General features: G+C 34.0%; 1 protein-coding gene across 1 annotated transcript; it reads left to right on the forward strand.

Annotated features, from left to right (window-relative positions):
• The first annotated feature begins 2,379 nt into the window (after positions 1 to 2,379).
• LOC112645619 (integrin binding sialoprotein) lies at positions 2,380 to 16,070 on the forward strand. Its single transcript, XM_025425298.2, has 7 exons — positions 2,380 to 2,519; positions 5,139 to 5,206; positions 5,320 to 5,370; positions 5,464 to 5,541; positions 9,459 to 9,524; positions 14,331 to 14,498; positions 15,048 to 16,070. Exons 2-7 carry the CDS (start codon positions 5,153 to 5,155, stop codon positions 15,591 to 15,593), a joined length of 963 nt encoding a protein of 320 aa, XP_025281083.1. The 5' UTR covers positions 2,380 to 2,519; positions 5,139 to 5,152; the 3' UTR covers positions 15,594 to 16,070.
• Positions 16,071 to 17,057: the final 987 nt, after the last annotated feature.

The raw sequence follows: 17,057 nt of genomic DNA on the forward strand, positions 1-17,057 counted from the left end.
CAGGTGGTAGGTATACTTGTTGTGAGCATAGCATGAGCTAGCTGTTCAATTACTATGCTGTACACCTGAAACTAATGTGACCTTAAGTGTAACTATACTTCAATTGAAAAAGAATATGAATTCAATAGAAGTTAGCAGAATTTTTTCTAAAAAAAAATCATCACATACCCCCAAATTAACAATAATTTCTTAATACTATCAAATATTTGGCATTCAACATTTCTCCAATTGTTTCATAATTTTTCTAGATACATCTCTGAAGTCTTTTTCATCTATAGATTCCCCTTCTTTTTAAAAATTTTCTTGCTACTAAAACAGAAGCCAGGCAATATGTCTTATAAAGTTACCCACATTCTAGATTTTGCTAAATGCATCCCAATGGTGTCATTTTACGTATTCTTCCAAACCTTGTATTTCCTCTAACCTGACATATAGAGAGGCTTCATGAGATTCAAGTTCAATTATTTGGCAATAATGCTTCACAGGTGATAGAGAAACACATGGCTGGCTCTTTTTTGGTCCAAACCACCCCCCTTATTTTTATTCAAGATTATTTATTTATTTGAGAGAGAGAGTGCATGTGCACAAGCGCATACCCTACTATGACCAGAGGAAAAGCAGAGGGAGAAGCAGACTCCCCACTGAGCAGGGAACCAGACCCAAGACTCAATCCCAAGATGCTAGGATCATGACCTGAGCTGAAGGCAGACGCTCAACTGACTGACCCACGGAGATACCCCAAAAGCCCTTATTTTTTAAGTATGGATTAAATTAAAGACTCACTATTGTCAAGTGGTTCACATAGTGGTAAAATCAGGAACAAAACCCCAGCCTTTTCGTTCTCTGTTCTCTACTCCTTTCATTATATCATAAACTGTTAACATCTTGCTGAGTGATTATAATATACCAATTACTCTGCTATGTATTATATGATATGGTCCCACCACTCACCACTTATTACCTAAGCTATACATCCAAAAGTCATTCTAGGTTTCTTCACTTCTCTTATTTTCATTAGTTTTATCCATTCATTCCATCCTTTCTACCCCCACAGCTACTGGTTTAGTTTAAACCTTTTGCATTGCTTTCCTGAATCACTAAAATAGCTTCTTGGAGCCCCCATTCTCCATAACTATCTTGCTTTCTTCAACCCAAATCTACCTTGTCAACAAAAGATTTTTCTAAGTTACAAACTTAAATATATTATTTTTCTGCTTTAACCCTTTGACATTCTCCCATTTCCATGGGGGAGTCCATATTCGTTAATGTACCCTATAGGCCCCTCCATCACCTGGCTTTTGTCTCTCCAACTGCTCTCCTCTTCATTACTTCCACTCACAATATTCCAGTTTATTGAATCATTGAAGCTTTCTGAATGTTCCAGCAAGGATACATAGTGATTAAAAGTAGACTCTAGAATTAGACTTGACTCTAATCTCTATATTCCCCTATTTACTAGCCATGCAACCCAGAACATAATTACCATTTCTGTATCACTTACCTCACCTGTAGAATGGGAATAACCCCCTGAATTATTTCTCTCTCTGTGTGAAGGATGACTGAAAAAGCACAAGTAAAAAACTAGCATAAGAGCACTCAGCAAGTATTAGACACTGCTGGTATCATTATGCTGTTCATTCATTTCTATATCCTTTAAATCTATTCCTAAGAATATTTTCCTTTTCTTTCTTGATAACCTCTCCCTAATTAATAACCTAGAAAATTCCTATTCTGATATCTAAGCCTTGTAGATATTTAATTGCTATGCCCTATGGCTATAAGTCTTTCTACACCACTGTGAAAATTTTAGACAGGGACCAGATCATTCTTATATTTGGCTCTTCATGGCCAGGAATATGGACTCTCCACTGTCCTGGTTCAGTGAAAAGATAAAAAATTCAAGTTTGGTAAACTGAACAAAATTGATGCTGTTGACTTTAATTATATCAATTTAATTCACGAGTCACTGAAGCATATTTTAAGAAAAACATAAAATAATTGATATTAAAACATTTACTGTTCATCAGCTCCTTTCCTTTTTATTTAGTTTCTTTTATTACTAAATTAGTAATGTAGAATTGAATCTAAGTGTAAGCTTCCTTTGCTTTCAACATATTGAAAATGTGTATAATTATAAAATTTTTAAATGGCTAAATCTTTTGCTATTTATTTTAACTCAAATCCAGTATATTATTATATATATTCAGAATTCAAACTATTCATCTTCTTCTAAACCTTCAATTAAATTCCACAATGCAAACCGCCTGGCACTGGAACCACATTTCATGTTTATTCAACTGAGCCTGTGTCTTGAAAAAGTGTTGAAGTTTGGGGGTTTTCTGGTGAGAATCCACGTTCTGACATCACCTTGCTCATACCAGTGATTGGCTGTTGGAAGGCAAAGAAGAGTTTATAGCCAGTCACAGCGAGCAAATGAGTGAGTGAGAGAGCAGAGGAAATATTCAATCTGTGTCACTCACTCCTGTGAGCCTGCTTCCTCACTCCAGAACTGCAAAAGGGTAAGATTTACTATGACAACTTCATTTTCTTAAACTTGAACACTCCACATTTTACATCTCTGGATCTGGTTTTGAATTTTTTATTTAAATGTTGATGTTACTGAATTGTATGGAACGGCTATGTAATTTAACATTTGCTTATCATTAAACTAGTACCTCAGACTTTAGATTCTTTCCAAAACGTTCAGCTTATTAATCTATGCAAGTAAATAACTTCTTAATATTGTGCACATAAACTAGAAAATTTTGCGTTCTACTTTCTATCTCTTCACCTCACAAATAACTGTTTGTTTCCTCGTTCTGATGTATTCAGGATAACCTGACTGAAATACTATTTTTCACTTGTAAATCTGCCTCAATGTATGCAGATTTCACCATAAATTATGTATGATCTATACTTCAATTATATACAATGTCTTTTCAGTTAAGTTTAGTTTCATAGTGTTAGCATCCTATATCTCTCAAATCAGTGTGGAAAAATATATAGTACTAGAGAAATAAATAATGTTGATAGTTTATCGTACTCTTCCCAATGAAAACTTGTAATTAGATTTCCAAAACTATCCTTTAAAAATGTTTGAATTGTTGTCTGGGTTCATAGTGGTCACTATAGACGTCTTTGTTTTTTATGAATCACAAAGTAAATAAAATGAGATTTATGTAGGCAGCCAATTGCTGCCTACATGAACCACTTGGTTCTTTTTATATTATTCCTGCTATGTTTTTATCTATTGTTTTTATGGTTTGCTATGAGAAATTTATGTAATCAAAACCCTTTCTATAGTTCCATGTATTTAAGTTTTTAGCTCTTTAAGGGACCAACTCTTTTCATAAAGCTGCAGTAATAATCTCCCTGTTTGCTGGCAAGCTTAACCATGGTGACAAAGTTCAAAGTATTATTTAAGCACTCAATAGCAATAAAAAAAAACTTCTTAGACACATGGGCCCCCTTCAGGGGCAAAGCCTCTTTATTGTTGTGTAGCCATTAAGAACTTTTACTAAAGTAGACAGACTGTGAGGAAGTATGTAGGCATCAATATCAAAAGATCTAGACTGCCACAAATAGAATGTGACTTATGACCCAAGACACCTTCTTTAGGCTTTACATCTTACTCGGTATAATGTTTTAGTGTTAGATACTCAGTAAGGACACAATAAATTGTGGCTAATGACAAAATGCAAAATCAAACTGCAAAATACAGTATATGACATGGGTTTTATACTACCTTTTAAATATTACTTTTCCAAGCGTGTTTATGGGGAAATTGCCATCATCAATACATATTGCTTATAAAATGCTGCCAAAGCTGTCACTCTCAGCTAAACACTCTTAGTTAACTTATGTATACGTCAATGCAAATGCGGGGGTATTAGTAGTAGGCTTCTAGCTAAATTTATTCAACCTCTATTAAAATAGGATTTTATCAAATAGAATAAAATTAAAGTAGGATAGAATTTTGCCATCCCTCTCTTTTTATTTATGCGGAATCTATGTGGAGGTGAGATCTTTGCATGGCCACAAACCCCAGGAGAGTTTGGGAACTACTCTCATTTTGAGAGTTGCACCCTCAATTCCTCCATAGAACTGCAGTCTCCATGATGACTATTGCCTTGACCCTGAAGAGCCCTTGATCCATCCTGTGACAGTCTCCAACACTAGTGATGGAAAGCTTAAATGGAGCTGCAGAATAACATTTTCTGAGAAAATTTTCCCCTGAAATCCCAAGGTGAAGTTCTGATGAACTCTTCTCACAAAATCATCCTTAGACATGGCTGTTTGGTGTTACATGCTATGAGAGTAGTATTTCACATATTATGGATCATTTCAACACACACACACACACACACACACAAAATACAAACTATTCTAAGGTATTCATAGGAAGATGGCTTCTAATTCCAATCTCACAAATAAGCTTTTAGTTCAAACAGTTTTATATAGAATATATATGTATATGTAGAATCACTGGTGTAAAAGCAATCATTTAAATGTATTCAGTTTGCATTTTTTTTAAAGGTTTTATTCATTTGCACACAAGAGAAAGACAGAGAGAGAGTATAAGCATGGGGTGGGTGGAGAGAGGAAATCAGATTGCCCGCTGAGCCAGGAGCCTGACATAGTTCTCAATCACAGGACCTGGAGATCATGACCTGAGCCGAAGGCAGACGCCCAACCACGTGAGCTACCCAGGCGCCATGCTTAGTTTTTAATTATTAAAAAAAAAAAAAAAGTCACATTACTACACTAACAATTCAATTTCTTAGCTGATATTCCTATGCCAATGATATTGGGAAGCCTCCTTTTCTCAGTGTGAAGTAGTACACTAAGCATTCAAGCCTCAAGCCTCTTATAGTAATGAAATGGTCTGCCAATGACAAATCACAGCCGATAGGATAAAACCAAATATGGAATTCAAGATTACTTGAACAAACAGGTAAAGTCAGTTTTCTACCACTTAAAAGAAGGAACGATTTTAAAATAAAAGCCAGAAATTTGATCTTAATTAGTCAAAACTATAACTATACAGAAAGGAAAACAAGTAGTTCATCTTCTAGTATGAATAGAAGTTACACTCCCAGTTTCAATATTTATTAACCTTACCACTTCATTAATTCCAGAAGCAATCACCAAAATGAAGACCGCTTTAATTTTGCTCAGCATTTTGGGAATGGCCTGTGCTTTCTCAGTAAGTTCAATATTAAAAACCTATAGTTATTACCCTTTTAGTATTTTTTTCCCCTTTTAGTATTTTTATGTAAAAAAAGAGAGTATGTAATTATTAAATGTTCTTTTAAACAGATGAAAAATTTGCATCGAAGAGCCAAATTAGAGGATTCTGAAGAAAATGGGGTAATTGTTTAGCATACTTTCTTGGCCTGACTATACTTGCTTTAGATTTATTGCACATTAAACATGACTATATCATTTATTTTGTTTATGCAGGTCTTTAAGTATCGGCCACGTTACTATCTTTACAAGCATTCCTACTTTTATCCTCCTCTAAAACGATTTCCAGTTCAGGTAATTATAAAAGTTAATTTTTTTCCCACCCATTATAATTTAAAGGGAATCTTATTTAACTACGGGACATCTAAATTCAATTCTCACTGAAAGTCTGCCAGAAAGACTTACTTACTAAAAAAAAGTTTGCTTTTAATACAACACAATAAAATTTATTCCTAAGTTCTCTTTTAAAGCAGAGATATACACACAGAAAATAATAGCATTTGGGCCCAGTCTAGAATGATACAATAAAAGCAAATAGCATGGTACAGAATTCAGGTATTTTGGCTAACTCATTGACAAAATAGACAACTTTATCTGTTATTGACAATCAGTGATAAGGCCACTGTCATGTTATAGATTAGTCAATACTGTCATACCACTGTTAACATTCAATAATTTAGAGTTCTTTAATTGATAAGGAAAAAATTTACTTCATAAAGAGCAGAGACCATTTTTAAAAACATTCCTGATAATCAGTGGTGATTGCTAAAGATTTTCTGAACCTCAGACCTGTGTTGGTCAGCAGAGCAATATGTCATGCACTGGAACATAACTATAACAGTAGTGTATCTCAAGAATTGCAGAGGAAAGAGAAATTCACGAAGAAAACTAAAAGCTTGTGAGAGAAACAAAACATCCTTAAAATTTGTAAACAAGAAGAAAAATAATAAACACCAAAAAAAAATTTTTGTTTTTACTGGGTTAACAGTAAAGAAAGCCTTTGAAAATTTGAGAGTGTGGTGTTGATTTACAATATTCAACAAACCAGAATTGTGCTATTTTTATTACTATACAGTTTGGGTTCAGAGCACCAATTATGCACGATTTGACCCAGGATTCCTAAGACACTAAAAGCAGTCAAGATGCTGAAAACGATGCCTCAGCACAGTGGCTTGGCAGAACATCCTACCATATGTTGGGCTAACCCATTTCTAACTCATACAATGATAGGAAATGATAATCTTTAAGTATTTATAGCACCATAATAAATATGGGGAATGTATGTGGCCACAGAAATATGAGCACAGATAACACAAGAGTTGTGGGTTTTCAGAACTGTCTTCCATTCTTTGGTACACCTCAGACCCACAAATACACAGTGTTCTTTTGAATGTTTGCTTCATTCCCTTTCTTAAACTAAATGGAAATAATAAATTTAAATTTCTAACTAGCTCCTCAATTTTCCTAAAATATCACATTAATTAGAGATATTCCCTTCTATAATTTTTTATAGTCATAAATGTGATCTAATTATAATATCCATAGTGAAAAGATATTAGGAGAGGTTATATTTTTAATTATTGATAAATTCAAAGTTCAAAAATCTTTACGTAGATTTTTAATATACAAAATTTAGAGAAATTATATGCAAATTCATTTCAACTAATGTAGAATTTGTAAGACAGTAGTATTTCAAAAATATTCAATAAAATGTACACCCCAATTCAATAGTCTGACCTAGGATTGATGATCCATTCTCTTACTTTACGGGGTTTGATTTCTAGAATTTTCCCCTAACATGTCTACTTATATATTACCCTTAGCTCTGTACTATTTATTCTCTTAAGTCTATCATGTATTTGGTACCCAGATTGTTACCTTAAAATACATTAAGCTGTATTGGCCTTAAAATTTATGTTTTATGCAAACAAATCTGTGTTCACATATAATAATTTCTTTTTTTGAGATTTATCTATTTATTTTAGAGAGAGCATGCACAAGTGGGAGGAGAGGCAAAGGGAGAGGGAGAAAGAGAATCATCAAGCAGACTCTCCGCTGAGCATGGAGCCCAATGTGGGGCTCAATTCCACAACTCTGAGATCATGACGGAGCAAAAATCAAGATTCACCTGCTTCACTGACAGAGCCACTCAGGCGTCCCTACACATAATCATTTCTAAAATACCAACTTCCATGAAATATCATACTAATCATAAAGCTAACAACAGTCTACCTATAGCTTATCTATCTGCTTGGCTATAGAAATGAAAGTCTAAATAACCTTAACACCCTAAATACTTTTAATTGAGGAAATTGCTTCGTTTTGGAATCAAATGTCATTTGAATTATACGTGCATTCTTTGAGGGAAGAAACTTTATATTTATTATATTAGACTGATCTCAGCTATCACAGTGCTTGACACATGGAAACTGTCAGTGTTTCCAACTCTATCTCTTGCTACCACCCTCATTTGCAAAACAATGCCTGAAACATATATTTTGGGATTGAATAAATGGGAATGACAGAAGTTGAAAGGAGTAATGGCAAAATATACATACATACATATATGTGTGTGTGTGTATGTGTGAATGTGTGTGTATTTGACTTCTGGAAGAATAATACGACTCAGTTACAAACTGGAAATAAGACATTAGAGAAAGAAAGGAAAAAAGAAAATGTCAAGGCTTCAGGGCATTTCATGAAGTTTCAAAATTGTTCTCACTGCAGACACCAATTGAAGAGAGAGGTGGTTGGGAAAGGAAGAAGGCTAGAGGTGAGGAAGCTTGTAAAGAGATTCAAACACACCCACAGAGACAAATTACATTGCAAAACTATGCTGTCCTATTAACTAACAAATAGAAATACTTTACATGTAACACTATGCTTTATTCACCCTCTGGGCTAGGGAAAGCACAAACATTAAGGTCATGGCAGTGGAAGAGCAGGTCTAATTATTCTCTTTTCCATCCATGGTTATTCTTGGCTCAAGGGGACAAGCATTCCTTTTTCTTGGATGGATGACACAGCCACTGAAGATTGAGCTCTACAGGGACAGCCTTAAGCATGAATGTTTCCTCATATCTGATCTTTAACCCTGAAGTTCTTCTGCAGCTATATTTTCTAAGACCACAGTACTTAACCGGGTCATCAGAATCAAAGCTAAGATTTGTAGGGCTAAAAATGACAGAATCTTAAGTAGGGTATCCATTTATCTACCTGGTGGTGTTAAGGGCAATTGCAGAAAGAGAAAGAAAATTCAATTTATCATTGAGAAAAAGATGAAAAATCTCCTTTACTGTCTTAAAGTCTCGATAACAGGTGTTTAGACATATATTTCCTTCTAAAAAGTAGCAAAGCTTCTTAACTTATATTTTTATATACAGACTTCTTGGTTTAAAATATTCTCATTCAATATTGAGCTCTTTAGAGGAATTGTACTCTATAAGTCTCCTAAATGAATAAGTGAACTAATTTTACTCTTATATAATTGTTACCTCATATATATATAAATCTCATTTATATAGAGAGAGGCTTATTTTATGAAGTAGCTTTAATTAAACTGAAAGATACTAAAAATCATATGCAAATCTAATTTCAAGTCAAATTCTAATTTAAATTCACCAGGAGCTCATTATTTAAAAGAATCATTTAGTAACTTTATTTCACAATAAGCCTAATCATCATTTCATTTATATTTTATAAAGAAAATAAAATAATGTGATTATTTTATTTTCTTTATAAAATTACATTACAGAGATTTTTGTTACAGAGATTTTTACAGAGATTCCCTCTCTGGAAAATAAATTGAACCAGATAATCCTCTTATTCTTACAGAGTTAGGCAATTTTGTGATTCATTGCTAGTTTTTACATATAAAATATTTCAACATATTTCCTATGCTTTTGGGGTTGAAGATGGAGTATCTCATTTTATATCTTGATCACTATAAAATGCCTTTTTCTCTCTAACCTCATTTTCTACATTCCCAACTCCTCATATCTTTTTCTCATATTCTCATTAGAACTATTCTAAGTAAATAAATCAATCAAGATGCTAATTAATACTAGTTAGGGAAAATAATTGTGCATATTTTACCTAATTCAATCAATAGGAAAATAGGAAATTTCTTTTGGTGCTGAATGTATATATACATATATATGTACACAAATATTCATATATGTATGAATTCACATATATATACATTTTTTTAGAGCAGTAGTGACTCATCTGAAGAAGATGGAGACGGTGACAGCTCAGAAGAGGAGGAGGAGGAAGAGGTAAGGAATTTCTGCAGGATTTTTTTATAACAAACCAGGCAACATAAAACAAATAGGAAACTAGTCTACTGTAGTCTGGACTTAGCAAACAGCCACTGCCAGTTTACCAACTACCCACAGTCTTCTATTTTGGACAAGGGGAATGTTACTGAAATTAGAATCAACTAAAATTACCTGTTTAAAATACTACTGCAGGTACTTAAAGTTACCTGTAAGAGGTATACAAAAACAAAATGTCTCCATTATAAGTGGAAGAAGTATAAATTCTGATAAAAAGAAAAGAAAATATTATTTATACTTATGTGAACAGAAGACCATGGTAAAAGACAAGTACCTAAATTCAGTACAATACTTGTTTTAAGGAGTGAATTTAAACTCAATTTACAAAGTGGGTAGTATATGAAAAGCTAATCTTATATCCTCTATAACATTATTGTGATTCATCTGTCTTCCCTGACCCACAAAGTAGGGTTGTTCTAAAAGAATGGGAATTTCATGTCCTTTTGTCTAATAATACAATTTATGTTCTTACAGAAATGCAAATACTCAAGATGCGTAAATATATATAGCACTATATAGTACTACATATTTTATACATAATACTACATAGTCCTCTATAATACTACATATTAGTGTAGTTCCTGGCTAAAATTAGTGTAGTTCATGGCTAAAACTCATCTGTATATCTTGGAAACTGTGCTAACATGTTTATAACTGACACTCTTGCTCAAAATACTAATTAGGTACATTTTCCTGGATAGTCAATTATAGCTATCCACTGTTTTGGGGACCTTCTAAATTCAGGTATTCTTAAGTGCTATTTATGAATGGGCAGTAACAGTCAAAAATGGATCATGTATAAACATCTGCTATCTTGAAAACAAAATGGTATGGGAACTTTAAAAGTGACAAATAATTAGTTTGATTTTTTAACCATAAAAGTATCATTTCCCGTACTATAATTTACCCTAATAGCTTAAGGAAGACCTTACAAGAATATCAACCCAGTACCAGGAAAAATGCCACCCACTAAATCCCACAACATTTTGCCCAAAGTTCCACTTAGTAATCTTACATAAGAACTAAGCTGGGGTAATCCATTTAACTACAACTATTTGCTGTACAGTGATCACAAAATTGCCTTGCAAACTAGATTTCCCAATTAGACTACACACCTTTTGGCAATGGTTCTTCATTTGTTATGATGGTAGTTGAGAATGGAGGATGATAAGGACACCTTTAAAACTCTGATGAAATCACACACACTCAGAATCTTGCCAATAATCTTTGAACATTTATCATCCTCCCAAAACTTATCTGCAAATTCCTTATGACCCAGAGGACTGGAGATCATGGGTTTCATCTCTGTTTTGGGGAGAAACAGTGCTGTACCCTTCTTATATCTCCTCATATTGCCTAGCTCAGTTTCTTATACAATATATGGTGCCCAACAAATATCTGGTGGTTTGGTTTCGAAAACTTCAGAGAATAAATACTCCAAACATCATTCATTAAAAGTGATTACAGCAAAGTGGATGAATAAACCTGGAGGCTTCTATCTTGAAGAGATTCTACAACTTCCTTTTCCCCATTTCTTACCTAAAATGTCATTGACAATTCAGGTTAAATACACAGAGTCCCCAGGAATTGTATTCATATAAGAGGGTGCTTAGACATATTTTCTATTTGGTGGTCAAATATTTTTTTCCATTCCTAAACTATTCAGCCTCACTTTTAAAAAAAACCCTTTTATTTAAATATAATATATACAACACAATTGTCATATGTATATAGGTCATTGAAATTTCAGAAATTGAACACAAGTATAACCAACACCCATATCAAAAAGCAGCACTTGCATCCATTTCATTTTATTAACCAAACCCACAAAGAGCAACTGCTATTTTAAGGCCTAACATATTGGTTTTGCCTTTTTTTTTTGTACTATATAAATGGAATCACACTTCATATATTCTTTTGTGCGTGGCCTCTTCCACTCTCAACTTCAAAGATTGATCTATATCGTTCTACAACTGTACATCTTTTTTTTTTAAGATTTTATTTATTCATGTGAGACACACAGAGAGAGGCAGAGACATAGGCAGAGAGAGAAACAGGCTCCATGCAGGGAGCCCGATGTGGGACTCCATCCCTGAACTCTGGGATCACGCCCTGCGCCAAAGGCAGATGCTCAACCGCTGAGCCACACAGGCGTCCCATACAACTGTACATCATTCATTCTCATTGTCAGTATCTCATTACTACCATAATATATTATTCTTCTGTTGATGGGCATTTAGGTAGTTTCCAAGTTTGAGCTATAACAAAGAGTGCTGTTGTAAACATTCTAGTATCCCTTCTTGTGGACATATGCATTTATTTCTGGAGACCATTTTACTTCAAAATAAAACTTCTAAGTCTAAAGGTCTGCATATGTTCAATCTGAATAGAGTCAACCAAAGCAGATGTACTATGCTTGCCTTCTATCAGTACATCAGTTGCTCCATATTCCAGCCAACACTTGTTTCTTTCAGTCATTTTAGTCATTCTAGGGGGTTAATAATACTTTTTTAAAAAGTATTGCTAATTTTCCTATTCAAAAAGATATTTGAGACTTAATACCCATCAACAGACTGACCTGTTTTCTTTTTTAATTCATTGCAACACAATATCCTCAAATAAAGTATCTAAAAAAGAAAGGGCATTGTAGGAGAAAATACAGAAGTTCATGAGTTAAGAGTTTGGATCTTTAATCATGACCTTGCCACTAATGAACTACCATCTATTTGACCTCATGCAAGTTATTCATCTTACTGGATGTCAGGCTTTTCATGTGTAATATGACAGTACAAGACCTAAATTGTATGTTCTATTCTAAGAATCTTTCCTCCTTCTCCTCTGAAAGATTTAGTCTGTTGGAATAAAGCATAAACATGAAAAAATAAATAGTATGGTGTTTGTGGGATATTTGACACAATTAACTTAGAGACTGTTTGGGGGTAGATTCTAGTAGTCCCAAGACTTTACTGAAATAGTGGAATTTACAAATTTGATGAAATAAACATATTCTTCTTCAGTCACTTTGTTTTAGTAATAAGGCAGGCTAAATCTGGGTTGTGTTTGTTTTATTTTTTAGATTTTTATTCTTCATATACATTTTTATTTTTTCATCTAACATTTTGGTTTAGAACTTGTGGGTTATCTTTTTTTAAGTTTTTATTTAAATACAAGGTAATATTAGTTCCAAGTGTACAATATAGTGAGTGGTTCAGCACTTCCATACAACACCCAGTGTTCATCACAATTGCCCTCCTTAATCCCCATCACCTATTTAAACCCATCCCACTTACCTCCCCTCTTGCAACCATCAAATTTGTTCCCTATAGTTAAGTCTGTTTCTTGGTTTTCCTTTTTCTTTTCTCCTATGTTCATCTGTTTTATTTCATAAATTCCACATATTAGTGAAACCATATGGTATTTGTCTTTCTCTGGCTTATTTCACTTAGCATAATATTCTTTAGCTCCCTCCACACCATTGTAAATGGCAAGATTTCATTCCTTTTCATATATATATATATATATATATATATATATATATATATATACACACATACATATACATACCACATTTTCTTTATTCATGTTTTAAATTGTTAAAACATAGGATGCCTACTAAAGTGATCTTAGCATCATAATCTCTTTTAAAATACATCGAAATGAATTCAATTTTCCAGTACTCATTCAAAGTAAACTCTATGTGTATGAATTTCTGATTTTTAATATTAGCTATGATTCACATCAGATTAATTCTATTGACAAACAACTGTCTAACAACATAAAGGCCAAGAATAAAATGTTAAATAAAATTATAGTAATATTAGTAGGATTATAATAAGCATTCTTTTGAGGAGTATTAATTTTTTAAAAACATCTTCATGTAATCAGATACTACTAAAGATCTTTTGGAGTGTTTAGTTTCTTCAATTCATGATAAAATTGATTGTGTGTCAAATGCTTAAAATCTTCTGAATACTCCATACAATACAGAACTGGCTTATATACTGGCAGATGAATTTTGAATTAAATGTGTTTTCTTGTCTACATACTTGAAATTCAATGAAATATATTCACTTCAGTAAATAAGACATGCAATCAATTTGTTTGAAGAGAGGGATTTCCATAAAAGTTCATTCTGAAAAAAATATCCTAGGCATAGTGTGAACATTCATATAAAACATCCTCATCATCAAAAACATCATAGTGCATTATAAAGGGCTCAGCTTTTTAAATTAGAAAGATACAGCTTCATTACATATGATAAGACCTTTAACAAGTATTTAACTTTTCTGAGCTCACTTTCCCTTTCTAAAGAGAACAATAATCCTTCTTACAAGCCTACTATAAAAAATAAGAAAAATAGGTATAAGTTCTCAGCTGATTTGTCAGCATATGTAAGAATCCGTTTACTACCATGTTGTAATAGTATTGATAAGACTTTAAGAGCCCAAGGCATGTAGAATACCACATACTCAGATATGCTGAAATTATTACATAAATATTTTTTATTGATTAAATAGAATGCAGAAATGTCTAAAACAGACTATGGTGAGGTAAATAGAATAACTTTGAGTTGAGTTCTAAGCAGTGAAAAGTGCAAATGGCATAAGAGGAATTAAAACTATTAGCATTAGGTGATGAACTGGCTGAGGAATATAATGTTTATCTCAATAATGACTCATGACTCCAACAAATTTTGAGTTCTCTTCTAGCTAAAATAACTTTTCTTGCTCTGGATATTTTCACCAGGAGACTTCAAATGAGGAAGAAAATAATGAAGAGAATGCAAATTCTGATGAAAATGAAGATGAATCCGACGCTGAGAACTCTACCCTCTCTGCTACACCTGGCTATGGAGAGGAGATCACACCCGGAACAGGGTACATAGGTCTAGCTGCAATCCAACTTCCCAAAAAGGTAATAATTCCTCAAAAATGTTAAATCTGATTTCATTTTTTTACTGAAATCTACAATCACCCTGACACTAAACACAGGGTATTTCATATCAACTTGTTGAAAAAGCAAGAGCAGGTTCAATTTCCCCATTTACAAATAAGGAAAGATATTTTCCCAGGCAAGTTCTCATCCCATGTTGTTACACTGACTTCCTACATTATAACAGAAGACTAAGGGCAAGCATCTTAGCAATGAATAAAAGGTCCTGAAAGATGCCACTGCATTTCAGGGAAGAGGATCCCAAGACAAAGTGAATAGCAAAGCTACAGGAAACCATCTCCCACTCAGAAAGCATATTTATCGAGTACATTTTTCTCCATCAAAACTCAATAACAAAGGTACTAATTCTGAATTTTTAAAATACTCATCAAATTTTTTGTAAGTTAAACTGGCTTCAATTCAAAAATACATCTAGAACAAGACCATAGGTATATCCTGTGTTGAATGAATGATCTTAAGTTTTTACATTTTCACACCTAGATCTGAATTCTTTCAAACTTTTCTTTACAGGCTGGGGATATAAGACACAAGGCTACAAAAGAGGAGGAAAGTGATGAAGAAGAAGAAGAGGAAGATGAAGAAAATGAAGAAAATGAAGCAGAAGTGGATGAAAATGGGCAAGGTATAAACAGCACCAGCAGCAACAGCACAGAGGCAGAAAATGGCAATGGTAGCAGTGATGGAGACAATGGAGAAGGTGAAGAAGAAAGTGTCACTGAAGCCCATTCAGAAGGAACCACAGAGGCTGGAAAGCAGAACAATGGTGGCTCTAAGACAACACTCTCTCCAGATGGTGGGTTTGAACCTACAACTCCACCACCAGAGCTCTACGGGACTACCACCCGACCATCTGGGGAAGCCACCCCCAATGGATATGAGGAAGAGTATGAACAAACAGGCACCAATGAATATGACAATGGATATGAAGTCTATGAAAGTGAGAATGGAGAACCTCGTGGGGATAACTATCGAGCCTATGAAGATGAGTACAGCTACTATAAAGGGCACAGCTATGACAGCTATGATGGTCAAGATTACTACTACCACCACCAGTGAAGGCTCAGCCTGGGATGAATTCATCCATTCTGGCATTTCATGTGGCTACCATTTTCAAAGTTCAACTCAGGAAGGTGCAATATAACAAATGTGCATATTATAATGTGGAATGGTGCTACTATTCCAAAGTAATTTCTGTAATTGCTTCTGTTGCTTTTCCCTGGTATGTTATTGAAAGCTTATTGTAAATCAGGGCATTTAAACTAATCTAAGATTGAGTTCAATTAAGTGTTTTGAGTTTGTAGTTCTATAAATAGTATTTTTAATATGTTTGTACTATTATTATCTGCTAAAACTACTCTTCATGCAAGTGCTTCTACGAATTAACATTAATGACACTATATACAAAATATGTGTAGTTCTTTAATCATACTACCTAACACTGTATATTATGTTTAATCACCATCATCATCTATTTTTATGTGATCTTTATGTATCTATGGATTTTATCACAAATAAAATGCAAACCTTCAAAAATGTTATAATAAAGAAAAAAAAGATTCAGAATTGAAAAAGATGAGTCCGGGAGGGAGCAAGTGAGCTAATGGATTTATCCACTTATTTATCCAGCTTATTTCCACTATGGTTTAAGACTCAGAATAACTACAAGTATTTTGTCATGGATAAATCTACATAACTAAGATTTTGACCTGCTTGTGGGCATAGTCAACCATACATATCAGGAGAATAAATGGCTTTTGTTAGAGTTGCTAGATTTAACAAAGATTTAGGATGTCTAGTTAAATATGAATTTCAGATAAACAATGAAGAACTTCTTTTTAAAAAATTTTTTTTTATTTATTTATGATAGTCACACAGAGAGAGAGAGAGAGGCAGAGACACAGGCAGAGGGAGAAGCAGGCTCCATGCACCGGGAGCCCGACGCAGGATTCGACCCCGGGTCCCCAGGATGGCGCCCTGGGCCAAAGGCAGGTGCCAAACCGCTGCGCCACCCAGGGTTCCCAAAAAACTTCTTAATATAAGTATGCTCCGTGCACTATTTGGCCTCTATGAATTATTTGGGATATACTTATGCTAAACAAATCACTCTATCTATCTAAAATTCAAATTTAATAGAATACTCTATTTTGTATCTGGCAACCCTACTCCTACTTGATTTGGTTTTAGGTGGGGTGGGAAGTGGGATGGAGTAGAAACTTCTTACACATACACACACGCACACCATTAAAAAGTGGTTGCAGGTATCATGACATCATGATGCTTTACACCTAAATTCTTCAGTACTTATAAAAATAAAAAATTCGGGCAGCCCTGGTGGCTCAGCGGTTTAGCGCCGCCTGCAGCCCAGGGCATGATCCTGGAGATCCGGGATAGAGTCCCACATCGGGCTCCCTGCATGGAGTCTGCTTCTTCCTCTGCCTGTGTCTCTGCCTCTCTCTCACTCTCTCTCTCTCTCTCTCTCTCTCCATCTCTATGAATAAATAAATAAAATCTTAAAAAAAA

This window comes from Canis lupus, chromosome 32, assembly GCF_003254725.2.
Source record: "Canis lupus dingo isolate Sandy chromosome 32, ASM325472v2, whole genome shotgun sequence".
In the NCBI taxonomy this organism is placed as follows: Eukaryota; Metazoa; Chordata; class Mammalia; order Carnivora; family Canidae; genus Canis; species Canis lupus.